The following is a 27,974-nucleotide window of genomic DNA, read 5'->3' as shown; positions in this document are numbered from 1 at the left end:
ACCTCCGTTAAACATTTATTTCTTCCGTGTAATTTGCACAGTTACCCTCCCCCCCCCCCCCCCCCCCCCCCCCCCCCGCCCCTCCACGGTCTATGGGTCTATGACTTCTTTCTGAGTAGTGATTCTGGCTCATTCATCCATACCCCCTTCCCCTCCCAAGTGGTGCCTGATAGAGAAAAGTGCCCTTTATAATAAATTAACTTGAATTGGGGTGCTGGTAGGGCAGCTGTCAATGAATGAATCAGGGGGGATACTGGGTATGAAAATGTGCCAGATTAGCTTGAGGTTGGGCTGGGTGTATGGGAGGGGTCCTAATGTGAATGTGGTGGAATACTGGGGTGAGGGAGGTTGAAAAGAGATCAGGCAAAACCCTACACAACCTGTAGGCAGATGTCTTGGCAGATATCTCTAAGATATGGGAATTTCCTAGCCCCTCTGCAATGTGGGATTCCATCTTGGGCACTAGGATGCCACCTCTAGAAGGAATTCTGCCTCCTGCTCAGGGATAAAACTATGCAAGCCCCGAGCTACTTTAACAATTCCTGTCCCAGGAAGGCAGCACAGAAGGAGAAAAACAGGCATATCTGGTCTCGTGTTTTGTGAGCAATTCCATGATTGCCTCCACATTCCTCCAGTGAACACACTCTGGGAAGCACTTTGTTCCTCTCTCTGTTTCACACATACTGTCCCCTAAGACAGCCCTGAGGCCTAAGCCCTGGAGGCCCTGACACCTGGGCAGCTGAGTCAGCACCTCAGGAATGGGCTTTAGTAGCAAATCTGTGATTCAGGGCCCCAGGAATGGCGTCGAGCATGCCAACAAACCAGCTGCCTCCTTCTCCTCCTTGAGGTGGCAGAAAGGAACTCAACCAGCTCATCCCTGGGTATGCAAATTATCCTTCCTGATCCTGGCCCCCCAGCTGCCCTCTGCTGGTTCAGCTCTGATGCTTCTCAGGGGGCCCCCCCAAACTGGATGAGGACTGGGGAAGAGAGTTCCGGTGTTTCCCAAGATAAAGAGGAAGACAAAACGGAACTCCCAAGGAGCCTTTTTCTACCGAAGCCCCCCAAACCACTCCTCACGTCTGGAATAGCTGCCTCTCCTTTCTTTACCTCCTCCCTTTCCTCAGTTTCCTTCAACCTGGCTGCCCAGTCTGGCAATCTCCCCTCCCCTTCGTATTGGCAGGCAAACAGAACACCAGGCTTTTCTTTTGTTTTTTCTTCTTTTTGCTTTTGGTCTTAAAGCCTTTCTCTGTGGATCCCTGTGTGCATGTGTAGAGAGAGGAGACCAGGTTTCAAGAAATCAAAGATGTAACATCTTAGCCTCATAGTCTTAGAATCCTTTGGTAGAAGTTTCTTTTGGCTTTGTTATTTTGGCTGCTACTTTCTGGCCTTCCCTTTAAATCCATTCCAGGTCTGAGGAGGGGACAGTAGGTGTCTCTGGTCTGCATGTTCTTCGCCTCTGCCTCTCCCTCTCCAGCTTGTGCTCCTCCCAGGCACAGAGGCTTGGCCGTGACAGGTTTGGCCGCAGATTGCCCTGGAAGGGGTGTGAGTTGTCAGACAGGTGACTGCCGGCTTGGACGCCTGAGGCCTGCCCTGACTGAGTCACCTTGCTGTTGTTGTCACCATCCTTGCTGGAGTCCCTGCTCAGCAACCCAGACCTCTGTGGACACGGCAGCAGCTCCCATCCGTCCAAGCTTTCAGGAGAAGCTACTGGCCCGATGGTGAGGCAAGTGGGCTGGGGGGGGAACCGAGGGCGGCTGGGGCGGTGGGGAGACCTGGGGCCTGGATCAGTGCCTCTCCTCCCCATGCCGCTGCCCCCTCTCCCTCCTCCTCCATGTCGGGGGCCTGGCAGAGGGAGGATTTCCATCTTCTCTCTGTCCCCTGCCCCTCACACAAGAAGCTCTCCTTCCTCGGTCCCTCCCCCGGCCCTGGGACCCCCCTGCCCAGCGTTGCAGGCCCCAGGGGGCTCTCAGCCTCCCCACAGTGCCCTCCCCACCCCAACAGCGCAGGCAGGGCCCGCGATGACACCCAGCTCTGCTCCCCCCTCTTGGGGCTCCCACTCCACCCCACCCCTGGCCCCAGTGACTCCCCCTCCCTCGCACCGATGCCCCCAGGACCCTCCTGGGCTGCGGATAGGGCCTCTGATCCCTGAGCAGGATTATGAGCGGCTGGAGGACTGTGACCCCGAGGGGTCCCAAGATTCACCCCTCCACGGGGAGGAGCAGCAGCCCCTGCTCCATGTGCCTGAAGGGCTCCGAGGTGAGTGTGGGTGTGGGGCTGCGAGGGGAGCACGCTGGGGAGGGCCTGGGGGCTCCCGAGGATGTGAACTGGGCGCTCAGGTGAGAGCCAAGTCCCAACACTCTCCCCTCTGTGCCCAGGCTCCTGGCACCACATCCAGAACCTGGACAGCTTCTTCACCAAGATATCCTTTGTGCTCGGCCTGGCAGCACCGGTGTGGGAGGGCCCTTTGGTGCTGGTGCCATTCTTGGCCGGCGGCTCTCAGGGCGCAGTGGGTTGCGGAAGTGAGGGAGAGGTGTCTTCGAGAAAGGCCCTTCGTGCCTCAGGCTTCTTTCTTGACGTACCGCCACATCTATAGCTACCACCAGAGGAATGGCTTTGCCTGCATCCTGCTGGAGGATGTCTTCCAGCTGGGGTGAGATGCTTGTCCCAAGCCCCAGACTCTGTCACCTTGCTCCCTCAGCAGTGCCTGCTGCTTTTAGTCCGTGTCGCACCCCACCCAAGCAGCCCAGAGGCTCGGCAGGGAGGGGAGGACACTCAGGGCTGACCTGGAGGTTGGGGCAGGAGCCTGCCCTGCCCTCAGACCTGACCACTGCACTCCCTGTCTCCCAGACAATTCGTCTTCATCGTCACCTTCACAACCTTCCTCCTTCGTTGCGTTGATTACAACATTCTCTTCGCCAACCAACCGAACAACAGAACGACACCTGGCTTGCTCCACGGCAAAGTCACCTTGGCAGATGCCATCCTGTCCTCCTCCCAGTGTGCCCAGCGGTGAGTGACAGCTGGTGGGGGGAGCATGGAAGGGGGAGATGAGCAGACAAGCAGACAAGCACCGCCCCCCCCCATCCTTTTGTCCTTTGGTCTAAATCAGCAGTACTCCCAAGTTTTTGGTCTCAGCACACGTTGAATACACTTAAACTTGATCAAGAACGCCCAAGAGCTTTTGTTTATGAGAATCGTATCTGTCTATATTTACCTCATTCGAGACCTAAGCTGAGAATAGCTTTAAAATCTAGGAATACACCAGCACACGTTCCATCGGCTGCCGATGTGGTGTCACACACGTAGCTTCTGGAAAAGTCCACTGTATGCTCATGAGAGAATGAGCATGAAAACGGCAGGAAACCTTCGTCTTACCTGAGAAAAGTTGGGATCTTGCCGACACTTATAAGGGCCTCAGGGTCTCCCAGGGCCCACACGCTGAGAGCTGCTGGTGGAGCTGGGTCCCTCTCTCTGTGACTTTTCCCTCGCTCCCCAAGTCTAGTCTCCCTTTCTATTGGGCCCCCACTTTCTCGCTGCTATCTGTCCCACCCCACACAGGATCCGCTCCAGCCCCCTGCTGGTTTTCCTTCTGATCCTGGCTGCAGCCTTCTGGCTGTTACAGCTGCTTCGCTCAGTCTGCAACCTCTTCAGCTACTGGGACATCCAGGTGTTTTACAGGGAGGCCCTGCACATCCCCCCGGTGAGCTGGGTGGGCGTGTCTGTGGAGGGGTGCCATGTCAGGGGTGGGGACAGAGAATAGGGAGGAGCGGGGGCTGGACAGATGGAAGGGCCCACTGGAAAGCAGGCAGAAGGCCTCGCTGACACCTGCCCAGGCCCTGAGTAATGTTAGGAGAAGAGGTACCACCACTTACTGCTAAGGCTTGGTCCTTACCCGAGTGGTTTTGTTGACTTGGATTACAGCTGATGATTTAGGGTCACATGCTTGTGCTCCAAACAGTGGATATTTAGAGGAAGGGCGGTCATCCGACTTTACAGGGCAGGAGGAATTTGGGTGGGGCTGGGAAGGATAGGAGGTGGGAAGGCATTCCAAGGCCCGATGATGCAGGAGGTGGGGGGGGCGGTGAGCATCTGTGGGCAGCAGTGAGGAGTGGACCCACCAGCCTGCAACTGAGTGGTCAGGCCCCGTTGGGTGATACCCCCCCCCCCCACTTTCTGGCCTCCCTCACGATTGCAGTGAGCCACTGTGTGGGCCCCTTCACTGTCCTAGTTCATGCTTTGCCCTTTCTTTCCTCCCCATCTCGTTCATGCTCCTTCTTACTCTGTTCCCCAGTTCGTTCTTTAAGGCTCAGCTCAAAGGCTGTCTTCTGCAGCCTGCTTCCCTTGCTCCCCTCAGAAGCGCAGAACCTTCTGCATGGCTCTCCTGCAGGGCCAAGGGGAGAGGTTTCCTTCCAAAAGGCGCCTCGAGTGGGGGAGCACAGGCAGAGTGCAGGGAGGATGGAGAGGGCCAGGGGAGCATCGGTGGGGGAAGGCAGGAGTTAGAGCACTGCTTCTCCAGGAGGCTGCTGACCCTTCTCTTCCTCCTCCTCCTTTCTTTCTCCCCCTCCCCCATTCCTTCCAGGGGAAGGGGAGAGCCTGGGATGGACTGGAGAGGCTGGCCTGGAGGGACTTGACTAAGCCGGACTGGGGCAGCTGGGTGAAACTGGGCTAACGTGAGGTTTGCAGATGAGACCCGAGTGAGATCTGACAGCACCCCACCCAGACATGGACACAGCCGGTGTCTTAGGAGGGTTAATGGGCGGTGGAGTGGGATGGGGCTGGGGGCGGGGGGTCCGTCTCAAAGCATGCTGAGGTAAGAGGTGGTGAGGCTTCAGGTCCTGTGTTGGCCTGCACCCTAGGGCTGGGAAGGAGAGACAGTTCCCAGGTCCCGGCAGCAGTTCTGTGCCCTCTGTGAAGAACCAGGGCGGGGAGGTTTCGGAAAATCTGCTCCTGAGAAGCTGAGACCAAATACCTGAAGAAGTTAACTTACGAGGTGTCCCTGGGAAGCACAAGACTCATGGCCTTGAGAGTGGCAGGGGCAGGAGGAACACAATTCAGGAGACAATGAAGGGAAATAAGCGCCCTGGCCAGTGACAAGGTTAGAGGAGGGCAAGAGAGGGCAGAACTTTCGGGAAAGGTGACAGGTTTCCCCCCTTGAAGGACACTGGGTGAGGAAGGTGGGGAGAGGGCAGACGAGGGAGGTAGCTCCGTCAAGGTGAGTTTGGGCATCACCGAACCCAGCTGACGCTCAACAGCCCCCTCTCCTCAGGAGGAACTCAGCTCGGTGCCCTGGGCCGAGGTTCAGTGCCGCCTGCTGGCGCTGCAGAAGAGCGGGGGGCTGTGCGTGCAGCCGCGGCCGCTGACCGAGCTCGACGTCCACCACCGCATCCTGCGCTACACCAACTACAAGGTGGCGCTGGCCAACAAGGGCCTGCTGCCCGCGCGCTGCGCGCTGCCCTGGGGAGGCAGCGCGGCCTTCCTCAGCCGCGGCCTGGCGCTCAACGTCGACCTGCTTCTCTTCCGCGGGCCCTTCTCGCTCTTCCGCGGGGGCTGGGAGCTGCCCGACGCCTACAAGCGCAGCGACCAGCGAGGCGCCCTGGCCGCGCGCTGGCGGCGCACGGTGCTGCTGCTGGCCGCCGTGAACCTGGCGCTGAGCCCGCTGGTGCTGGCCTGGCAGGTGCTGCACGCCTTCTACAGCCACGCGGAGCTGCTGCGGCGCGAGCCGGGGGCGCTGGGGACGCGCCGCTGGTCCCGCCTGGCCCACCTGCAGCTGCGCCACTTCAACGAGCTGCCGCACGAGCTGCGCGCGCGCCTAGCCCGCGCCTACCGCCCCGCCGCCGCCTTCCTGCGCGCCGCCGCGCCCCCGGCGCCCCTGCTCGCGCTGCTGGCCCGCCAGCTCGTCTTCTTCGCCGGCGCGCTCTTCGCCGCGCTGCTCGTGCTCACCGTGTACGACGAGGACGTGCTGGCCGTGGAGCACGTGCTCACCGCCATGACCGCGCTCGGGGTCACCGCCACCGTGGCCAGGTGCTCGGGGAGCTGCCCGGGAAGGAGGGGGGCATTCCTCTGACCCGGGGCCGAGCCTCCCGCGAATCCCTACAACACCACCACCCCCAACCCCGCCCTGGGCGCCCCCTCTCCCCCGGCCCTGCCTCCCACCCGCACGTCCTCCTAACCGCGGGCCCCCTTCTGCACCCCCATCTCGATCTCCAGGTCTTTCATTCCGGAAGAACAGGGCCGGGGTCGTTCCCCGCAGTTCCTGCTGCAGGCGGCCTTGGCGCACATGCATTACCTCCCGGAGGAGCCCGGCCCTGCCGGCAAGGCCAGCGCTTACCGGCAGATGGCGCGGCTGCTTCAGTACCGAGCGGTGAGGGTCCGGCCCGAAGCGGGCCGCGGAGACCCCAGAGCCGCCAGCGTCTGGTCTGGGGGAGGGCGAGGGGCAGACGGGCTCCGGGCTGGCCATCCCGGGAGCCGGCAAGTGACTCTGGAGGTTTCTGGCCCTGGCAGGCGTCCTAGGAGACCTCTTTGTCCTGATCACGAGTCCCCTCAACGACTCTTTCTCAGCCTCACCTTGCTTCCCCAGGTCTCCCTCCTGGAGGAGCTCCTGTCCCCTCTCCTCACTCCGCTGTTTCTACTGTTCTGGTTTTGCCCCCGTTCCCTGGAGATCATTGACTTTTTTCATCACTTCACTGTGGATGTGGCTGGAGTTGGGGACATCTGTTCCTTTGCCCTGATGGATGTGAAGCGCCACGGCCACCCTCAGGTTAGAGCCCATCCCTGGCTGTGTGGGGTTGTGGTTGGATAGGGGTTTGCTTGCCTCACTTAAAGCAAAGCTGGGTTCCACCCCAAGTTCTATCACTGACCACCTGTGACCTGGAGCATGTCACTTGCCATGTGGTAGTGTCCTTATCTGTCAAATGAGGATGGTGACCGTAGCCAATGCACAGGGCTGTGAGGATTGCATGAAATGATGTGTGCAGTACCCTAACAGGGTTCCTGGCACATTGTAAGTCCAGTAAACAGGAGCGGAAACCATCAGAGAGTCTGAGAAATGAGCTGGTCAGTAGACGGGGCTGGCATAAGGCGGTCAGGCCAGCCAGCCCTGGGGTCCATCGTGCACATGCTGGCAAAACATTAAGCCCGCGCCCTACCCTTGTGCTGGCTCTAGACCCAGGTCCTGTTTTGCTGCTGTATTTTTGGTTGATCTTGAGCAAGTCCCCATCGTGGCTTCTGTTCTTTGACCTGGAAAACGGGGCTAGTGTTTCCTGTCACGCCTACCCCGCAAGGCTCCCACGGAAGCTATAAAAGCAGTGTCCACAGGATGTGAACGATTGACTGTTCTTGTTCTCAGTGGCTCTCGGCAGGACAGACAGAGGCCTCGCTCTCTCAGCGTGCAGAGGATGGAAAGACTGAGCTCTCCTTGATGAGGTTCTCCCTGGTGCATCCACAATGGCGCCCCCCAGGGCACAGCTCCAAGTTCCTGGGGCACCTTCGGGGCAGGGTCCAACAAGATGCAGCAGCCTGGGGCGCCACTTCTGTCCGCAGTCCCCCCACCCCGGGGGTGCTCAGTGACTCCTCCTCACCTCTGGTGAGTTGCAGCCTGGCCTACTCTTCTGCCCTCACCACCCCCAGGCTCTCCCCTCCAACTCACTGTTTGTATTGACCTGCTCCCTGGGCCAGCTTGCTCCCGGGCCTTCCCTAGACCTCCTCCCTCCCCTTCTGGCCTCACTTCTGACACCCTCTTCTCTTGCTCCCAGCCTGAGGCCTTCCTGGCCAACCTCTTGGTGCACCCCCTCCTGCCCCCGCGGGACCTGAGCCCCACAGCCCCCTGCCCAGCCGCAGCCACAGCCAGCCTCCTGGCCTCCATTTCCCGCATTGCCCAGGACCCGAGGTGAGGGGGTGGGGTGGAGTGGGCCCGAGATGAGATGGAGAACAGCACGGGTGGCGGGGCTGATCCCCCAGGAGGAGTATGCAGGGGCACTGGGGGTGATTGGGAAGGGGAGATCAAGTCTGGCCCTCCCCGGGGGCCCTGGGGGGAGGGGCATGTCTTTGGACTACTGCACCCTCTGTTCCAGCTGTGTGTCCCCAGGAGGCACTGGGGGCCAGAAGCTGGCCCAGCTCCCAGAGCTTGCTTCTGCTGAGATGAGTCTGCATGCCATCTACCTGCACCAGGTGAGCAGAAGGGTGCCAGAAAGAGACATGTAGGGAGAAAGCAGCTGAACGAAATGGAGACTGAGCGTGGGGTAGAGTGTAAGGAAGTACTCAATGGGAGCTGGAAGAGGAGGTTGGGGCTGTGCTTCACACTGAGGGGCAGAAAGGAAGCCCATCGTTCTTCTTCGTTCCATTTAGCTCCATCAACAGCAGCAGCAGGAACTGTGGGGTGAGGCTTCAGCCTCTTCCCTGTCCAGGCCCTGGTCCAGCCCCTCCCAGACACTCTCGCCTGATGAGGAGAAGCCGTCCTGGTCAAGTGATGGTGAGGTGGTCAGGGTGTGCGGGGGACAGACCCTGGGTTGACGGGGGGCATCACTGCACTGCCCAGCTGATGGCTTATCTCACCAGGCTCCAGTCCTGCCTCCAGCCCCAGACAGCAGTGGAGAACCCAGAGAACCCAGGATCTGCTCCCCGGAAGGTTTCAGGAGACCACAGATGCCCAGAAGGAGCCTGGCCAGGCCCCTAGCACTGACTGAGAGGGCTCCTCAGGGTCGGTATTGTCTAACTGGGGTGGGAGCTGGGGAATGAAGAGAAAGTTGGGTGGAGCCAGACTTGAAGGGATGGGGGCAGTGGTGGGAATTCAGGGCGATAGGGATGGTCATCTTTGGAATCTAAATCTCCGACTGCTTGCCAAGAGCCTTCTCCTCCCCCAGGTTCCCTGGCTTCTCCAGCCATAGGAGATCAGACAAGGCCGAGTGGAAGGGCATGATGCCGAGCCATCTTTAAAGACCCCCGCCCCCCTGACTTTAGATCTAAGGATGTTTCAGTTGGGCAGGACTTGGGGGAGGTTAATGATAAGCTCATCCCAGAGAGCAGAGAAAGGGTAGGAGAGGAGATGCCAAAGGCATCTGGAGACAGTGTTAGAGACGATCCCCGTCTGAAGGGGCTAAGGGGACACCACACCAACTAACTGTCCTCGAGCAATTGCCTGGGAAGAAATCCCCAGGTATCCTCAGGGTGGAGGACGGGGCCAAGGTGGAGGCCTAGCTAAATGCAAGGGAAACAGTGAGGGACGGGACCTGGATGGCAGTGGGCTCTCCAAGCCTGTCTGGCCTTCACGTTCCACTGGGGACTTGTGAGTGGAAAGACTCTACAGAGGGCTGGTGGTTTTGGAGCTCAGCACTGGCAGCGCTGGCTGCGGAAGTGGGTGTGGATCCTCATCCTGTCTGAAACCGGCTGTAAAGGTTGCTCATGGCTTGCTGCACCTCTTTGTGACCTTCGTCTCTGGCGTCCCCATTCCTGGTGGAGGGCTGTACCTCCTTCTCAATCAAGAGCAAGGAAGCAACACAGAACTGCCCGTGATGGGCTGGAAGCCACATTTCCAGAGTGCTGGGTCAGAGTGGAGTGTGTAGGATAGGACTCCCTGTCAAAGAATTGCCACGCCCTCCAGCTGCACAAGTTAACAAAGCTTGTTGTTCTGCAATTTTAATCGATGGGGCTGGGTTAGGCATCTTGGTAGCGCTTGTAACATCGGGTCCAGTCTCTTATGGTGAATTTTCAATAATAAATATTTTAATGATTTAGAGATTAGGATTCGAGATAAGATACTCCCGAGGGAGGTAAGGGGAACCTAAAACTCACCTAATGAACACAAAAAGGGGGTGACAGTAGGCCCGGGAATATCTGCTGGGAGGGACCCTCCGGACCTGGGGCAGGTAAACAGACCTAGAGAGAGACACTTCCCTCATCCCCTGGAATACGTGGGCAGTCTCTGGATAGAGGTGGGACGGCACCTCGGGAGGGGAGGGAGAGGTGGCTGGTCTGGTAACACCGACAGGAGAGCGGCAGAACCAGAGTAGACCGACGGCCCCTCTCCTGGAACTGGGATGGAAAGCAAGAGGGGCTCTCAGGGACTGGGGGTGTCTGGGCCGGGCGGGTCGAACGCCCAGGGCACTGCGCCGCGCAGATGCCGCTCCTGCAGGGAAAAACTCTGGGTGCGTATGCGGCTAGTCACCTCCTGGGTGCGCAGTGTGAGCCCGAAAATGTCCTCGTGATAGCGTTGCTGATCCTGCCGGGAAAGAGGGCAGCGGATCAGAACACGAGTGGGATCTAAGCGGGAGTGGGCCCCGCCCCCGGGATGGCCCCGCCCCGCCCCGGCATGGTCCCGCCCCCCGCACCCGCAGCACGCCGATGACGTCGCCGGCCTCGTCCAGCTCCATGTCGCCCTCCGTCGCTAGGATTCGCTGCACCGTCTGCAGGACGCTGGTTGCCATGGTGACGTCGCCGCACACAAACATGTGGCCCCGCTCGAGGCACAGCACGCGGTGCACCTCAGCCGCCAGCTCCGTCCGCAGGATGTCCTGCACGTAGGTCTGAGGGAGGCGGAGGTTAAGCGGCGTGCCCTAAGGAGCGCGTGGGTCCCGGGGGCGGGGGAGGGGCGGGCCAGGCGGGGCTTAAGTGCGCGGCTCTGCGGCCTAGAGAGGTGGAGCCAAACAAGGGGCGGGGCTTGGTGAAGGTGGGTGAGACCAAAAGGCACGCGGGAGGGGCCGAGTGGGGGCGGGGGCCTGCGTGCCGCGGGGTGCCCGCTGAGGGGCGGGGCGCCAGCTGAGGGGCGGGGCGGAGGGCGCGCACCGGAGGGGCGTGGTCGGGCCTGGGCCTGGGCCTGGGCGCCCTGCTGGAGCTCAAGAGGGCGCTTCCCCGGCCCCTAGCTTCAGGTTACCACGGCCTCAGGGAGTCGCACCTTAGGGCAGTCGGGCTCCCGGGAGAAGGCGGTGAGGACGCGTCCAAAAACCCCGCGCTGCTGGGCATCCTGCACCTCGTCGCGGTAGAGGTGGTCGAGCTGGGAGCATCGGCAGCCGAACACCAAGGTCATGGGGGCCGGCTGCAGCCCTGCAAGTAGCACTGCGGCTTGGGAGAGCCCCCTCCCAGGGGCGCAGCCCTAGCGACTTCGCCCACTGGCTACTGACAGCCCAAGCCTCTGGTGTCTGGCCTCCAGAAGAGTGCGGAATGCTTTCACAGAGACCTTGCCCGACCCTGGTTTACGGAGACGACGCTCACGGGGAGGCAGCTTACGAGAGGTGGTGGCTCCTCGGGTGGAACGACCAGCGGTGGCATTGCGCTAGAACGTGGGGCTTCTGACTCAGACGCCCTTGGCACCATCTGACACGGAAGTTCTAAGAGCCCCCATCTAGCACGGTCCCTGCTCCAACCACATATTCTTCCACACCCTCAGTTTCCGCACTCTCTGCCTTCCTCTCCGTCACAGCCCCCTCCTTTTGTTTTACCGGGTGCCCTGCACACGCCATGTCCAACCTGAACATCCTGTAGCTTCCTTGGGTCTTGGACACAGCTGGGTGAGCTCTGGGGCAGTCCCAAGTACACTTTGGCCATTTGAGTCCTAGCCCCATTCTCTCCAGACTTCCAGTTCCCCCTGTACCCTTGTCTTTAATCCGGTTCGACTGCCTACTTTGTGTCTGGCACCAGGGAGCCAAGTGAACAGGGCACCGCCCTCTGGTTGATCTACTAAGTTTCTGTTCACTTCTGTGGCCTGTTCCTTGCCTTCCTTCCTGTCTTCCAGGTTTCTGTCTTCCAGTCTCTGTCCCTTTCCCCCCTCCTGCCTTCCAGTCATTCCCTTGGCCCCCAGTCTCACCTTTGCTGTCAATGTCGTGCAGCCGCTCCTGCCAAAATCCCCGGAAGGGGGCAATACCTGTGCCAGGGCCCACTAGGATGCAGGGCAAGCTGGGATCAGGCGGCAGCCGGAAGGAGGGAGCCCTAGTGGAGAAACACTGTCGGCCCCTGTGCTTTCCCAGCTCCCCCGATTCTTACCATCTTCCATTGAGGGGAGAGAAGAGAACTCAGGTTCCACTGATAAGTGGGATAATACTTGCCACATGTGTTCGACACAGTCTCGCTCACAGTGAGCACGATGTATTTATGGAAAGAACTCTACCTGCAGGCAGAAACTCCCTGGACCTGTGCTTCTGGAGGTTGGGTCACAGGAAATACAATGTAATTTGAAGTGAAGAATGTTCTGATATCTCAGTTTAAGAGATTTGCAAAACATGGGAAGGGAAGGACAGCTTTTGGCTCATAACGAGTTCACTCATTTTCAGTCATAGCCTTAATACAGGTATTTGGATCGTATTCAGTAGATTGGTACAGTGTGTGATTCCTCCTGATGGGTTTGGGTGACGGGACCTAGTTGGTGCCCATCCTGGAAACTCTTTTAAGTCCCCCCTGAGACTTTGGGTCCTGGCTGCTGGGTGGGGTGAGACTTCTGAACACGGCACGCAGGAAGGGCATCCTGAAGACTTTAACTTTCTTCCAGTCCTTACTGATACTTTGGTAACTTAACTAGTTCTCCCTGGACTAAGTGAGGACTAATCCTGGAACAGGACACAGTTCCCAAGTGCCTGACTGCCTCCCCAGTCAGACTGACCTCGAGGATGTAGCAAGGGATGGGGCGCCTGGGTGACTCAGTCTGTTAAGCATCCGACTCTTGATTTCGGCTCAGGTCATGATCTCCCGGTTCGTGAGTTTGAGCCCCATGTTGGGCTTTGCACTGACATTGCGGATTTGGGATTCCCCCCCCCCCACTTCAAAAACAAACAAATAAATACAACTTTCAAAAAAGTAACTAAGCAGGGGACATAGTGTACCTAAGTGCAGCAGGAGCTGCCGGGCGAATCCCAGCCCTGTCTCTGGGAGGGGAAGCTTTGGGGCAGGATGCTAAGTCCAAATGAGTAAAACGCCCAAAACTTCGTCGAAGTTCTGAAGTCGCTTAAGCGGACACCCCATCCTTGATACGTGTTGAGTCGGTCCTCCCTGCTCCCAGTCACCAAAGCTTCCACCCTCACCCTGTGCGACCACCTGCTGATTCCTCTGTCTGTCCCCGGCCATCTGTCTGTCCCCGGCCGTCCCCGGGGCACTTTGTCCACCCCTGCTTGGATGGACACTCTCTCCTTTGATGTCCCTGAACTACTCACTCACCCCCTGATGAAGCAAGGTACGGGATCTCCGGCCTTCAGCTGGCTCAGCCATGTGGAGCAGACTCCATAGTGCAGGGGGCCCAGTCCATCTGGGGGTCGGGGAGGAGAGGGTGCCGATGAGGGGCCCGTCCCCGGGTCCCCGTGTGGCCCTGACCCTGGCCCTTCGCAACCTCACCCTGGGTCCTGTACGCCAGCACGGCCACCGTGAGGTGAATCTCTCCCGGGTGGGCGCTGGGCGCCGAGCTGACGGAGTAGTATCGGGGCTGGAGCAGGGGCAGCTGGGTGAGGAGCAGGGGGGCAGGCAGCGCCACGGACGGGAACTGTTCCAGCGCCTCCAGCAGCGTGGGGCACCGGAACCACTTCCACTCCTCGTAGCGCCGGGGGTCCTGGTGGGGGCGGGGCGTCACGGCTCTGGAACCTCCCAACCCTGCCTGCTGACCTCCCTTCTTTGCTCCTCCTGAACTGAGCCCCCTGGGGTCTCTGCCTCCTTAGTTCGGGCCAACAAACGTTTCTGGAGCGCCGAGAACTCAGCGATGAGTTAGTGACTCAGGGGCTGGGTCTTAAGCCCCAGGACACGTGAGCCAGGTGCCTGCCCCTTCCCCACCCGGCTCATCCTGCCTCACCAGCCCCTGCTGCCCGCCCGCGGTGGCCCTGCACCTGGCTGAGGCTCTCCAGCTCCTGCTGTTCACCGGACTCTTCCGCCAGGGTGCTGAGCAGTCGAAGGAGTTGAGGGCTGGGCGGGGAGGTGATGTCCAGGAAGAAGGTGAGAGCCTGGCGCAGCGTGCAGGGGGGCAGCCGGGGGTCCCGAACCCAGCTGGGGGGTGGGCCACCTGGGGGGTGGTGTACAGGGGAGGTCTGAGGAAGAGGCCAGCTGGAACTGCATGGTCTGAGGCGATGGTTGCTTGGGGGTAACACCAGCCCTGACCATCCACGTCTTGTGCTTTATCGGAGACGTTACCTTTGAATAGTGGTGGTGAACCTGTGTGGGCAGCCCCCGTGTACGTGTGTGTGTGTGTGTGTGTGTGTGTGTGTGTGTTTGAGGCCCTGGCTGGTTTGGGTTGGTCTGGGCTCTGCTTCTCCCCCACCAACTTTAACCCTAGGCACTGGTGTGGCAGAGGGTGGACCCGACGGCAGCTATGGAGCAGGCTGGGCTGTCGGGAGGAGACTTTGGGAGGAGCTCAGAGGGAGAGGGCAGCCTTCTGGGGGGCATGGGGGGCAGGTACCGGGAAAGCCACCCTCTGTGGACCATCCCGCAGCAAGGTCACCCTGACAGGAGGAGGCACAGGCGGCTCTGAGCACAGGCATTACGGCCGTGAGTGGAGGTGGAAGCTGCCTACCAGGTCCTCAGCTCAAGGGGACCCTGAAGTCAGGGGGACAGGGTGGGCTGTCACTGTCATGTCCCAGACCACGCCTTCTCACCAGGGCTGCCCTTCTCCAGCTGCTCCACGGCCACGGGCTCTCCTGGCGGAGGCGGGTCCTCCACACGGCTCAGCAGCGCCTCCACGAGGCCCGGTCGGTTGGGCGGGCAGATGCCTATGTGGTCCCCCGGCTGGTACTGCAGCCCCTCCTGGCCTCCAGTGTCCAGGCGCACCAAGATCGTGGCCCGGCTGGGGGGTGAGGAGATAGGGCAGTTAGGGGGAGCGAGGAGGACCTGGGAGGAGGGTGTTGGGATGGGGTGGCGGGGGGGTGGGGGGGAGGAGAGGCCAGGACAGGTGTGTGTGTGGGGGCAGGAGAGGTCAGGACAGGTGTGTGGGGGGAGGAGAGGCCAGGACAGGTGTGTGTGTGGGGGCAGGAGAGGTCAGGACAGGTGTGTGGGGGGAGGAGAGGCCAGGACAGGTGTGTGTGTGGGGGGAGGAGAGGCCAGGACAGGTGTGTGGGGGGAGGAGAGTCCAAGACAGGTGTGTGTGAGGGGGGGAGGAGAGGTCAGGACAGGTGTGTGGGGGGAGGAGAAGCCAGGACAGGTTTGGAGGGGGGGGAGGAGAGGCTAGGACAGATGTGGGAGGGGAGAAGAGTCCAGGACAGGTATGTGTGTGTGTGTGTGTGTGGGGGAGGCCAGGACAGGTGTGGGTGGGGGCGGGGGTGGTTGTCCTCACGTGGACTTGCTGCTTTGCAGGTTTTCGACTGAGAGGATGGCAGCCTGGAACATCTTCCTCCTGTGCACATGGATCAGGCCTGGGGGGAGAGAGAGACTCAGCCAGAAGCCTGTCCCGGCCCCTGAGAGTTAGTCCTGGGGCCCCGGGAGCCCAGGGGGGGCCGGCAGGGTCAGGGGGAGGCCAGAGCCTCACCTGGCAGCAGCTGGAGGCCCTCCGCCTGGGTGCTGAGCCGGTACCTTTGGCGCTTCCAGCTCCGTTTGGCGCTGAATATGTCCCGGGCGGCAGCCTTGGCGTCCTCTCCCACGCAGAAAGTCTCACAGGAGGCCTGAGGGGCCAGGTGGGGGCTGAGGGCCTCTGGCCACCGGGGAGGGCCGGGGCAGAGAGGAGCTCAGGGGGGCTGAGGTGGGAGGCCGAGCTGGCCTGTTGGGTGTCCGGTTGTCGCCTTCCATTCCGGGGACTGTGGGAGTGGAGGGGCCCTGCCGCGGCTCACGCCTGTGGCGGGGGGCGGCCCCGGTGGCGGGATGGAGAATGGGATCGAAATGGAGGCTGAGGCTGACCGTGCCTTGTTCTTCGGCCCGTTTCGTGGCCGGGCCACTGCACTAGCTCTGCCCTGACACCCACTCATTCGGGTCACACCGGCTGGTTACTTAATCTGGTGGGCGTTCATCTCTTAGGGAGCGCGGTGCTCGGCGCACGGTACGTCTGTGCGTTCAGACCTGCGTTCAAACCCTGACTCCTGTGCTTAAATTCCACGTGCCTCAGTGACCCCATCTTTACACCCCGTTAGGTTCTGGCGAAGATTATGTAAAACCCTAGAGTGCTCCTGGCGCAGGACCCTGCATTTGGGGGGGTTGTGGAAAGGGTTTCTGGCTGGTCTGTCCCTCCTGAGTGGCTCACAAAGGCTGGAGGGGGCCCCTGGGGCAAGACCCCTGGGAGGGTGCATATTCTGTTTGTTTCTGTTCAGGTACAAGTCCTGCAAACTGCTTGGCCAGCTCCCGCCTTGAAATCCAGGGTCCCTCTGTGATTGGCTGCTCCCTCTCCTCCGACCTGTGTCACCAGTCTTGTTAATCTTTCTTTTGTGTGTGTAAAGTCTTATATCTCTTCCTTCCTTCCGGGCCCCCTCCCTTCCTTCCTACCCCCACCGCTGCTGCCGGAGTTAGTGAGTTAGTTCAGCCCCTTCCTGCTTCTAGTTGGATGTTCCTCTCATTGACCTCACGTCTTTAAAGTGGTGTCCCTAAAATCTCACGGTGCGCCCTGCTTTTCCTGTCCCACTCCTAGCTTCCAGGCACTCCCTTTCATGTGGTTTCTTTAGTCTTGTTTTCCATTCTCCTCCTCCTCCTCCAACTTGAGCCTGTCTCTTTCTCCAGCTGGACTTTCTCTACCCCAGCAAGCCCTCTGCCTGCGCCAGGTGCCCCCACAGCCCCCCTCCAAGGATGTCCTCCTCCTCTCCGTCGGCCCAGACCTGCTAAGCTGTAGCCTGGGAACCTTGGTTGGGCCAGCGCTGCCCTGCAAGGGCGTCAGGAGTGGGAGAAGGAGCCTGGCCAGCTTCAGGCATGACCCCCAGACCAGGCAGAGCTGCCCCTGGAGGAAGCCCAGGCTGAGAAAGTCACAGCTCTGTTAGTCTGGGTGTTCAGGTGGGAGCGGAGGCCTGGGTCAGATGCAGGGACAGGTCCAGGGCCTCACCTGGAAGGCGGCCTGGGCCCAGCCACGGAAGGCCTCCTCTTGGCCACACAGCTCGTCTCCCTGGCCCAGCTGCAGCAGCCGCTCGCCACCCAGCTCCTCCAGCCGTGTGTCCACCGCACGGGCGAAGGCACAGAAGTGGGGGTACGCCCGGGAGCCCAGCCCGAACACACAGAACCTGGGGTGCAGGGAGCCGTCACTGGAACCCACACCCGTTCCAGCCCCACGCGTGCCCAGGCAGCGTGCCCGCCCTCCCCCGCCTCCCCTCACTGCAGCCCCCCCCCAGACCTGAGGGTACCCAGTGCCCCTGCACTGTCTGTGTTACTGGACTCCTTTCTCTTCCGCCTCCAGGAGGACACCAGCGGGTCTGAGCAGGAGACACTGTTGAAGCGCATTTTGTAACTCCTGGCAAAAGAAGACCAAGACAGGGCCGTCACAGGGAGCTGGAGGCTCGGTGCGGGCCCAGACACAGCCAGGGGACAGCTTCAGGGTGTCTGCATCTGGGGTAAGAAGGGCCCTGTCCTCGGGCTTGGCTCTGTCTCCCAGGGATCTCTGCGCCTTCAGGCCCTGCAGTGCCCCCCTTGTTCTCTCTGAAGGACACCTCAGGACTGACCAGACTGTGAGTGGGCAGGTCACAAGGGAGGAGGGCATCCTGAGCTGTGATGGGGTCCAGGCCCCCTCACGTCTGCCCTCCAGCTTGTGGAGGTGCAGAGGGGGAACATTTCAGCCCCCCTTTTCTCGTTGTCTCCAAATGCCTCACTGCCCTCCCTCCACCTCCCCCCAAAGTCCCACCCCCACTCACCTGTGTTGTTCTGGCCGAGGGGAGCTGTTGTAGGGACCAGACATTTCCATCAGGGCTGCCGCAAAACTCTGGCGAGGGGAAGCGTGGTTATCGTGGTTAGTTTTGCTTTACTTCAAACCACATAGAAGTTGAAAACTGTACTGGGCTGATCCTTAGAATTCTTATCTGTAAATTGTGATTTTGTTTGGAAAATTTCAAACCAGGTAGTGGCTTTCTGGAAACATGGCAGAACCATAAAATGATAAAAGGGAAAATCTACCCTTACCTTCCCTCTAGTTCGGGCCCCCAAGGCAGGGGCCCTGTTGACAGGTGCTTAACCTCCGAGCTCTGTTTCGTTGTACTCAGAAATGTATCTGTATTTATAGTTTGTTAAAAAAGTAAAAATGGGGCCATACCATATTTATCTGCTTTTTCTTAACAACCTGTCATGGATATATCATGGATGTCCTTCCTTCCAGGTCATCACATGAAGAATGACCTCCTTTCGAAAAACAAAATTTTTTAAAATTCTTATTTATTTGGGAGAGAGAGGGAGAGAGACAGAGAGAGGGAAGGAGGGAGGGAGGGGGAAAGAGAGAGAGAGAGGGAAGGAGGGAGGGAGGGAGGGGGAGAGAGAGAGAGAGAGAGAGAGAGAGAGAGAGAACCCAAGCAGGGAAGGAACAGAGAGAGGGAGACACAGAATCCGAAGCAGGCTCCGGGCTCCGAGCTGTCAGCACAGAGCTTGACCCAGGGCTCAAACTCACGAACCCCGAGATCATGACCTGAATGGAAGTCAGATGCTTAACCGACTGAGCCAGCCAGGCGCCCCCGACCTCTCCTTCTTTGGAATGGCTACATAGTGCCCCCTCATTGGCAGGTACTACATGTACGAGACTTCCCTCTGACTCAGGACCTCTGGGTGGTCTATGACCGATGCCCAAGCACTTGCATATATACACTCCTGCTGCCTCTTTTGCGTGTTTCGGTAGGGCCACCCTTAAAAGTGGAGTTACCAAGTCAGAGGATTTAAAGACCTGATGAGGAAGGTGAGTCAGACCGTCCTCCAGCAACCAGGTAGAGCAGTGCTCTTTGCTCACTCCTGCCAGCACTGGATGTGGCCAGTCCTTGATGTTTCAGCCAACTCGATAGGGGGAGAACAGCCCTCAGTCTCCCTGCCATGCCTCCATCTCGTCTTCTGGAAGGCTGAGCCGCGTCATGTTCTGCCGGAACATCTTGGCGCAGCAAAAGCCAGAAATGCGGCAAGGCTGGGACATCTCAGCATTAACTGTAGATGCATTTGGGTGGTGGGGGTCTCTAGGTTCAAATACTGCCTAAATTTTGTTTTCTGAACCTTTTGTTGAAGGGTCACACATGCAGAAAAGCACACAGGTCTTTAATGTCCAGCTTTCTAGATTTTCACAAACTGAACCTACCTACGTAGTCCGCATCCTCTCCAGAAACATCGCTAGAATCCTAGGATTCACCTCCTTACCCCTCCGAGTCACCAGCCCCCCCCACCCCGCGGGGGCAACCACTCTCCTGATTAAGTCACCACGAATTCGTTTTGTCTTCTCTGCACTGAATACAGAGTGAACCCTATGGTCTGATTCTTTTGTGTCTGGCTTCTTTCTCTCTACGTTACATTGTCAGGTTCATCTATATCGTGTGGTTGTGATCCGTTCGCCCTCATTGCTGTACGGACTTTGAATAAAACCACAATGTGTTTCTCCATTCTTACTGTTGATTGTCATTGGAATTGTCCCCAGTCTGGGACTATTATGAACAAAGTTGCTGTACACATTCTTGTTAGTGTCTTTAGTGAATACACCCCATTTTCTATGGGGCGTATTCCTAGGTTTGCTCCATTTTTTAAAAAATCAGATAAAATTTACATACATTGAAATGCACAGACCGTAGTGTGCGGTTCAATCCATTTGGCTGTTCGGCAGGGTTTTTCTTTTGTTTGTTTGTTTGTCTTAAAGTTAAACACACATTTACCCGATGACCCAGCAATTTTCTTGGAGGTATTCATCCAAGAGAAATGAAAACATAGGCCCACAAAAGCCTTGCACAAGAATGTTCACGACAGCTTGATTCATAATAGCCAAACACTGGAAATGGCCCAAGTGTCCGTCAGCAGGAGAGCAGAGAAACACGCATTGTAGTCACATAGTGAGCACTGCTCAGCCGTCGAAAGGAATGAGGTGCTGAATCACTCACGGTGAGATGAGCCTCAAAAGCAGGCCGAACACTTACCGTGTGCTCCCCTTTCTATGACATCCTAGAGTGGGCGAAACTAAGGTGACAGAAGTCAGAAGGTTGCTGGCCTTCGGTAGGGATGGCCTGGGAAGGGGCTGGCCGGAGGCATTGATGAAGGGGACTGCCCAGGTGATGGAAATGTGCTGGGTCTTCGTTGGCTCGTGGGTCACATGAGTCAAAACACTACTCTTACGCTAAAAGAGTAAGTGATTCTATCTTCCTTTGCAAGGCAGATGAGAATGGGGGCCGGCATGGGCTGCACGGCAGGGGGAAGGCTTGCATCGGAATTCTGCTTTAGGGTACTTGAGGAGGTACTTTGTGCTAAGAAGGCATTTATCGCCTAGATGCTGAAACATGAGAGCCCTAGAAATGAGTGCAGCTGGGGCCGCCAGGGACGGAGAAGCTGGAAAGATAATGGTTAATAATAAAGTGTTCTGTGGCGGTGCTCTAGTTTGCTTCTTTAAGGATTTGTTCAGAAAGCGAAGTTGCCTGATCTCTGCTGACATCTCTTTTTCTTTCGTCAAGGAAAGAAGAAAAGGAAAAGCCGACATTGCGTAGCGGGCGGAGTATCGCTGTTTTTCTAATTTGTCCATGCTTGAGAGCAGTCTAACCTCGTCGGTCAGCCCAGAAGTGCCTTCCATGTGTTAAATGCTTGTACTGATCATGGAAATGACTTGGGGACACACTGAAGCAGGTGTGTGTGTGTGTGTGTGTGTGTGTGTCAGGGGCAGCCCCTGTGTGACCTGGAGAATGGCTTGTGCAGGCTCTGGGGTCCCAGTGGAATGTCCACACTCGCACTCTGGGGGACTCTCAGGGCATCACCACTCTCCCTCGTGGGGATGGGGTTCCTGCCCAGCCACTCCATGTTGAGTCTTCCCTCATTCCCAGTGGCCCCTTTACTGCTGGGTCTCACCTCTCCATTCTCTGGGGGATCACCATTCCCGAATGTGCTGGTCACGACCAGCACTAGCGTCTCATGCTCGAGGGACACGACATCATACTCATCCATGCACAGGACCTGTGGACAAGGAGAAGACAGATGTCCCAGGGACTTGGTCTCTGCTGCCCTTGTACCTCTACTCTGGGCTCTCGAGGCAGGGCACGATTCCGACCCTGACTCAGGCCCCTACTCAATCCCTGAATCCATTTGGATCCCGGGGTTCCTCCTGGGCTCTGACTTGTGACCCTCTCCTGTCCTCCAGAGCACATCTGAAGATATAGATCAACCCCCCCCCCCCGCCCCTTCTAGGTCCCCACCCCTCTGGGCTTAGCCCTACCCGGGGATCGAAAGCCTTCCGGAAGAGTCTCCCCAGCTGCTGTGCATAGCTCTGGGCCCGGCCGGTCTCGGAGCCATACAGGATTGTTGCCTTTACTCGCTTTGCCATCACGGTGCCCATGAGTGAGGCAGAGATCTTCACCGCACTGCAGGCGAGGGTGGGGTGAGGGGGGGGTCCCAGGCACACAGAGCCAGGGCCTCCCCCGGTGCACGGTCCAAGCAAGGTCTTGGGGCGCTGAGTGGTGGGTGTGGGAGTTGGTGGGCCTTCCCACTGCTAAAGCTGGTGCCCTGGGTGTGGGGGAACAGCAGCATTCCTAGGGCACCTACTTGGCCACTTCCTTAAAGGTCTTCTTCCTGGTGATGCCGGCACCCTTGGACCCACTTCCCTTCCACGGGTCTGGCTGCAGGGGAGTGATGGGGGGAGTGGAGGAGGAGGAGGTAAGTAAAAAAAGCAAAAATTCGGAGGCCCCTGGGGGCTGCTGACAGCGGGCAAGTGGGGTGGGCACCTGATAGTGGAAGGCAGGGGACAGGACATAGTTGACCATCTCCTGATGGAACACAGGGGTGAGGCTGCCGGAGATGGGGGGCACGATCCAGGCCCAGTCGGCAGGGCAGCCCCCCCCTAGCCTTCTGCTCATTCTCCAGGTGCTTCATGAAGGAGGCCGTGGCAGCATGGTGGTCCACAATGGTCACTTTGGCCAGCTGGGGTTGGGGAGGCAGGGGCTTAGACTCAGCCTACAGACCCACACTTGTCACCCTGACCACCGCTGTGTCCTGGGTCACCCCACACCTAACACAGGCCGTGTCCCCCTACCATGCTGTCACCCCTGCACCCATGCAGCGTGCACGGCCACCCCCGAGGCTCAGTAGCAGCAGCTCTGGTCTCCCACATCTGGATGTCCTGCCCCCACAACCAAAACATCCTAAACTCTGGCCAAGTCCTCAGCAGGCAGTTTCCTCAAACAACAATGCTCAGCAGGCCTTCAATCCTGGAGTTAGCATTCCCAGAAGCCGGCGGGTCCCACAAACCACTATACCCACTGTGCCCTGGGGGCTTGCATTACTGAGCATGTGCTGGTCAGCAGGGCTCCCGGCGTCCCAGACCATCCTATCGCGGCACCCGGAATCGCATGTGCTGTGTCCCCGGACCGGAGTTGCATTGCTGTGTCCCCAGACCTGCAGGCCCAGTGTGCCTCACGGACTATGGCACTTCTTCCTGTTGTCTCCAACTCCTGCCCCGTCTCTAAGTGCCTCCCTCTCTTCCAGCCCCAGCCCCTTGCCCTCCTGGCCAGTCTGGGCCTGTGTACCTGGTAACTGTGCAGCACGGCCAAGTTGATTTCCACGGCTGCCTTGTCTTTCCACAGGGATGAGGTGGTCCGGGTATCCAAGTCCATGCAGACGGCCACATCCTGGGAGCAGGGGTGCATAGCGTTGGTAGGGACAAGGTGTAGGGGAGAGGACGGAGTAGGAGGCGCGAGGGTGGCCAGAGGCCTGACTGCTTAGTTTGGGGCTGGTTCAGGTCCTTGCCTGCAAAGGCACCCCAAAACATAGAGGGACCCTGGGTCAGTTACTTCTCTGCCCCAGGTCTTAATTTCTCGTCTCTAAAATGGGTCTTAACATTGTTTTGCAAGATCTGCTTTGAGAATCTGATGAAAGCTATAGAGCCATAGGTCCTATTCCCAGAAAAACAATTCCATATTTGTACCAATACACATGCATTCCTTTGCCCCAAACTTGTGGTCCCAGAGCCTCCAAAGTTCTAATTTGAGAGGCAGCTGGGACCTTAGTCAGACTCTCCCAGCTGCTGACAGTCTGTGGATCTGTTTGCACGTCAAAGGCTCCAGCCCGGAGGGGATGGGGCGGGCAGCTCCCCCCCCCCCCGCCCCCTCCCGCACCCTCTCCCTACCCTCTGGTCCTCACCTCCAGGATGTTGTATCGGTGCGGGTCACACAGGTTCCGCGTGCCGATCTCAGTGCTCATGTACCAGCCGCTGAAAGGGGCCGCGGGGAACTCCAGCCCCCCCAATTTCCAGCAGCATGTTGCTCACCGCCGGGAGGGCGTACCAGCGCAGGCCCAGGGCCGCAAACCACTCCAGCCTGGGGGTGTCGGGGTGTGGGATCAAGCTGCCCGTGGAGCCTTGGTGCCTGGCCACCCCACCCCTGGGCAGCCCCTCCACCACCTGACCCAGGCCCTGCCATGCTCACGTGGGGTGCTCCAGGGGCACCTCGAGGACCAGCTCGGGGGGCAGGGCAAAGAGTTCCGGGGGCTCATCTGGGGCCTGGAGCAGTAGGGGCAGTACGTCAAAGCGGCCGTTTCCCGGGGTCCAGCCGTGCTGGATGCAGAGCTGCGGGGAGCAGGGCCAGAGGGGCGTCTGAGGGGCCCAAGCCCCCACTCTCCTCAGGGACCCCCTTCATCGGCATCTCCCTCCGTCATCTCAGTGAGGGTCCCCCCTCCCTGCTTCATCGCCCACCCTTTGGACCCCGTGCCCCATCGCAGAGCCCTCACTGGCCGGCCTCCACTTCTCTGCCTCTCTGTGCCCACCTCAGTGATCTCCACATTGGCTGGGTCCCCCCGCACGGAGCCATCCTGCTGCCTGTACCCCGCGTAGCGCACCAGTTGGCTGTTCCAGATTCGGAAGTCTCCGTGGCCTGGGGCGCGCTGGGGGAACACTGTGATGGCCGAGCTGACATGGGGACGACAGCTGTCAGAGCCCCACCTCTGCTGGCACCTAGGGGAGGGATGCCATCTGGCACAGTGTTGGGGGGGGGGGCCCACTCACCGGAGGTTGCCCCGGTTGGTGGCGTACTTGATGTGGTTGCAGATGTAGGTGAACATCTCCTGGGCAGAGTTGCAATCCCGGGCATCAAACACCTGAGCCAGCCAAGGCAGGGGGACAGGGGGACACAGGGTTCTTGAGTATCAGCTCTAGGAGAAGGTAAGGAGGCAGGGGAGGGTGTCGCCACCTCCTGACAAGTCTCCAAAGGCTGGAGGTGTTACTCGTCACGGTTCTTTCTCCAAGGAGCCTCCCTGACCGCGTGCACACACACTGAGTCCTTCCTGCCCTATGGCCCACACACCCAACGCAGCCTTGTCTGCCTTCATCTCCTTGCTGGGACATCTCCCCCCGCCCCCCCCCCCCCACCTGCAGAAGCTGACTCAGTACCTGCCACAGAGGAGGGACCCAGTCACTACCAACCCGACGGCCAGGGAGGGGTGCCAGCTGCCGGGGAGGCCACCTAAGGGTGTGGGTGGTGAGTTCCCCATTACCTCATGGTGCTCAAGCAAAGGCGGGTGACGCCAGCCAGTCATCAGACTGTCCCTGAGCACACTGCTGATGGGAAGGGGGTTGGCTGCACGAGGTGGCCGTCTGGGAGTCTGCCTGTCCTGATACTCCTATGCTAGTAGAAGCCATCTTGACTGGCTGAGGGGGGTGGGGCCCGCAGGGGGCCGGGAGATCCCTTTCCTGCTTGTGTTAGTGACCGAAGCAGGGGGTGGCATTGGCTGGCCTGGGGCCATGGGAGGGATGTAGCAGTGAGTGTGATCACATTTGGAAGGTCTGATGGGTTCAAAGCTGAGCTTTGAACAACTTCAAGGGTATGCAAGGTTCAGACAGGATGCTTCTTTTATTCGAGACTTCTTTGGGATTTGCTGAGCATGTGGCTTTATTCCAAATTCTTTGGTGGCCAGTTACAGCTAAGGAGGCCAAGGTCATGGGTTAAGTTCCCCTGCAGGTCAGCTCGTTTCTCTTAGGCTGTTCCAGTGGTGGGAGCGTGAAGGAGTCTGTGGGGCCCAGGCAGGCACTAGAGGGCTGGGCTGGGCAGGTGAGGCCGGCACGGAAGAAACAGCCAGGGGCCTCTTCCAGAAGATTGCTTCTGTTGAACTGATGATACCGCCCAGGGACCACGGCTCAGCTGTCCTCACTGACCCAGTGTATCTGGGTGTTTCTCCTCGCAGCCAGTCAAGACACTGCCTCTGGACGTAACAACCAGGTGGTAGCTACTGGACTGGGGGCTCCCCAGGGGTACCGATCTCTAAGTCCCCACTGCTTGGGACCCCCCCAGGGAAGCCTCAGGGGCTGCCCTCACTGATCCTTTCCTTTTTCGTGTCCCCCAGTCCCCATTCTGGGTGCTTGCTAGCCAGCCACACCTGCAGCTTCCCCCACTGGATCCGGCCCACGCAGCGGGGTGCATTTCTCCAAGCCTGCTTAGCCCCGAACACCAGCTCGCTCTCCCGAAGCTGGTATGTGCCTGCGGCTGCTATCTCGGCTTCCACCTCCTGAAGCCTCTGCTCATGGGCCTGGGAGCCACTCCTGTGGTGGAGCAGAAGGAAGTCGAGTCAGCGAGGGGTGGGGGGAGAGGTTCCCCAGGCTTTGTGTGGGTGTTGGGGGGGAGGCTGGTGTCAGGGTGTGGGATGGGGAGCAGCTCCTGGGGAAGGTGATCATCATTTCGGGGCCTCGGCAGGATCAGGGCCCCAGGTCAGAGGACAAGGGTGGGCCGTGGGTCTCAAGGCACGGTGTCACCTCTTGATGGAGCTGTAGTACTGGTTGATGAAGTCCCTGGCCTGGCTCAGCAGCTGCTCAGTGGGTGGTGGGTCCTGGGAGGGCCGGCTCTGCAGTTTCCGTGGAAAAACCAGGGAGCCCAGGCAGCGTCTAGGGGTGCAGGGCCCCTCCTGGGTTGGGGTGGAGGGCAGAGGCAGAGAGAGCAGGGAGCACAAAGGTGAGGACCTGGTCAGGGTGCAGAGGCAGGGGAGGGGGCAGAGGGAGGGGGGGTCTGGGCAGGAAGTAGGGGTGAGGTAGGACTTGGGGCAAGGGCGGGAGGCCGGGAGTCACCAAAGTCCCCTGGGCGTCCCTTATCTCCTCTGGCTCTTCCCAGTCTCTCTTGTCTTTGGAGACCAAAGGGCGACTTCTAGAGGGGACTGGCCTTCGCCCCCCTGACCCTGACAGGGGACGGGGAGGGCTCCTGGCCTTACCTGCTGAGCCTGGGCACTCAGGGTGTCGTAAGTGATGCTCCCCACCTCCCAGTTCTTCACACGAGGGAACTTGGGCCCCTCCGGGGGCTTGGTGAGGGGGGGACTGCTGGGACCCAGGGGAGAGGTCATGGGGGAGGAACTTTTTTCCCCCAGAGACCCCTCCGACAACATTCAGAACCGCAGTGATTGATTGCTTGCCTGCCATGGGCTTTCCTACACTTTCTCTGTCAGCCCCCTCGAAAACCTTAGGAGGTAGATAATATATTTGCGTCCTCATTTACAGACGAGGAGGGACCTGAGGCTCAGAAAAGTTAGGAATCTTGTCAGGGGCCACATGGGAAGAACTGGTCCCTTTAAAACCCAGGCCCACCTGTCTCCCAAGTCGCCAGACCCTGGGCTGCCCAGGGCTGCAAGCACTGAGCTCCTGAGCCCCTGGCCCAAGGGTGGGTCTCATCCCTGTTCAGGGCCCACCTCACCCCTTCTGGACAGGGGGGTCCAATCCCCCCCCCCCCCGGAGGGGGATGGAACCCACCCTTGAGCTGAGGGAAACCCTGGGATTCCTCAGCCCAGATTTTCCTCCCCAGTCACCCCCTGCTGATAGTAACTGTTGTGTGAAGGGAGGCCTCAGAGGCCTTATCACTTCCTCCCAGAGGCTGAAGCCAGCAGCGGGGAGGAAGGGAGGGCCTCGGACCTTGGGTGCGCCAGTGTGGAGCCTTCCCCGTGGAGCTGCCTCCGGCCCTGCCACCCTGCCTGGCCTGGCACCCCACCTGGCCTCCAGCCGCCCTCTCTCTCTTCTTGGGGCTGAAGGTACCACGTTAGTTTGGGGTTGACAGCCGCTAGGAGGTGGGGCCTGGAGGAGAGGAATGCGGCCTGTTTGCTCTCTTCTCAGCCTCCCATGCCAAGGTCCTGAGTCTCCTGGGCCAACTCTCTCCCCTTCTAGATCGCCTTCTCATTCCCCTGTAACTACCCTCCCCGGCCCCTTTCTTCTCTTAAATAATCCTCACCGTTTGTTGGAGGCTTGTCGTGAGCCAGAAACCCGCAACAATCCCATGGAGTAATTATTGCTATATCCCTGTTATGTATAAACGCTCAGAGAGGTGAAGTAACTTGCTCAAAGTCAAACAGCTCTTGGCGGCAGAGTAGCAATTCAAACCCGGTAAACCGGCACCTTTACCTCCCGCTTTCACCTGTTGCCTGCTGGTCCTGACCCTGGTCTCTTCTCCGAACCTCCCTGATTGTCCTGTTCTATCCACGCCGGTAGCCCTTTTGTGTGGGCGACTTGGTCCTCCTGGCCGGGCTACAGGCTCTAGCCCTTCCCAGCCTGGGGCTCTAGGGCTTGACACCCTCCCGCCTGCCCCCTGCTTCTCGCCGCTTCCAGGGTCCTTACCTGCGGTCTGGCGCGGGTGGGGGTGCGGGTGCCGGTGCCCTGCCGGGCTCTGCTGTCGGGGAGGCTGGGCCCTGCTTACCGCACAGGCCCAGGCCCAGCCCCAGCCCCAGGCCGCAGGGAGGCCCCGGCTCCTGGCCCACACTCTTCAAATTGCCCATGTCAGCCTCGCCTCCGCTCTGGCACTCTGAGCAGAGCCCAGGCCTTTTCCTTAGGAAGGGGAGGGGGCAGTGGGAGGGGGCTCTCCGGTGCTGGCCCTTGCCCCGCCCCTGCCCCACACACAATGGGACAGGAACAAGGCAGGCTGGGAGGCTCTAAAGCCTTGGGCTCCAAGCCCGCCCAGAGGGTGGGGGGCCGGACGCCTGGGTTCCGCTCAAAGGACTAGGACTGATAAGTGGGA

General features: G+C 59.4%; 2 protein-coding genes across 2 annotated transcripts; one reads left to right on the top strand and one right to left on the bottom strand.

Moving 5' to 3' along the window:
* The first annotated feature begins 97 nt into the window (after window positions 1–97).
* Window positions 98–9,604, top strand: ATG9B (autophagy related 9B). The gene is made up of 13 exons (XM_049642115.1): window positions 98–2,256; window positions 2,376–2,419; window positions 2,586–2,650; window positions 2,848–3,009; window positions 3,559–3,700; window positions 5,267–6,021; window positions 6,208–6,361; window positions 6,578–6,757; window positions 7,346–7,582; window positions 7,752–7,885; window positions 8,070–8,166; window positions 8,344–8,467; window positions 8,554–9,604. The coding sequence occupies exons 1-13, from the start codon at window positions 1,716–1,718 to the stop codon at window positions 8,679–8,681; spliced, it is 2,763 nt and encodes a 920-aa protein (XP_049498072.1). The 5' UTR covers window positions 98–1,715; the 3' UTR covers window positions 8,682–9,604.
* NOS3 (nitric oxide synthase 3) lies at window positions 9,605–27,974 on the bottom strand. Its single transcript, XM_049642113.1, is given in 28 exon segments — window positions 9,605–10,213; window positions 10,323–10,517; window positions 10,886–11,034; window positions 11,795–11,916; window positions 13,135–13,222; window positions 13,309–13,519; window positions 13,791–13,963; window positions 14,553–14,740; window positions 15,227–15,305; window positions 15,419–15,551; window positions 16,910–17,084; window positions 17,195–17,311; window positions 17,709–17,776; window positions 20,860–20,964; window positions 21,224–21,368; window positions 21,550–21,623; window positions 21,729–21,842; window positions 21,844–21,924; window positions 22,530–22,631; window positions 23,143–23,244; window positions 23,246–23,318; window positions 23,427–23,566; window positions 23,764–23,905; window positions 24,002–24,093; window positions 25,369–25,531; window positions 25,742–25,890; window positions 26,191–26,293; window positions 27,578–27,974. Coding segments are annotated over 28 exon segments (3,603 nt in total). The 5' UTR covers window positions 27,736–27,974; the 3' UTR covers window positions 9,605–10,051.

This window comes from Panthera uncia, chromosome A2, assembly GCF_023721935.1.
Source record: "Panthera uncia isolate 11264 chromosome A2, Puncia_PCG_1.0, whole genome shotgun sequence".
Lineage (NCBI taxonomy): Eukaryota > Metazoa > Chordata > Mammalia > Carnivora > Felidae > Panthera > Panthera uncia.
This window is presented reverse-complemented; position numbering and strand designations above follow the sequence as displayed.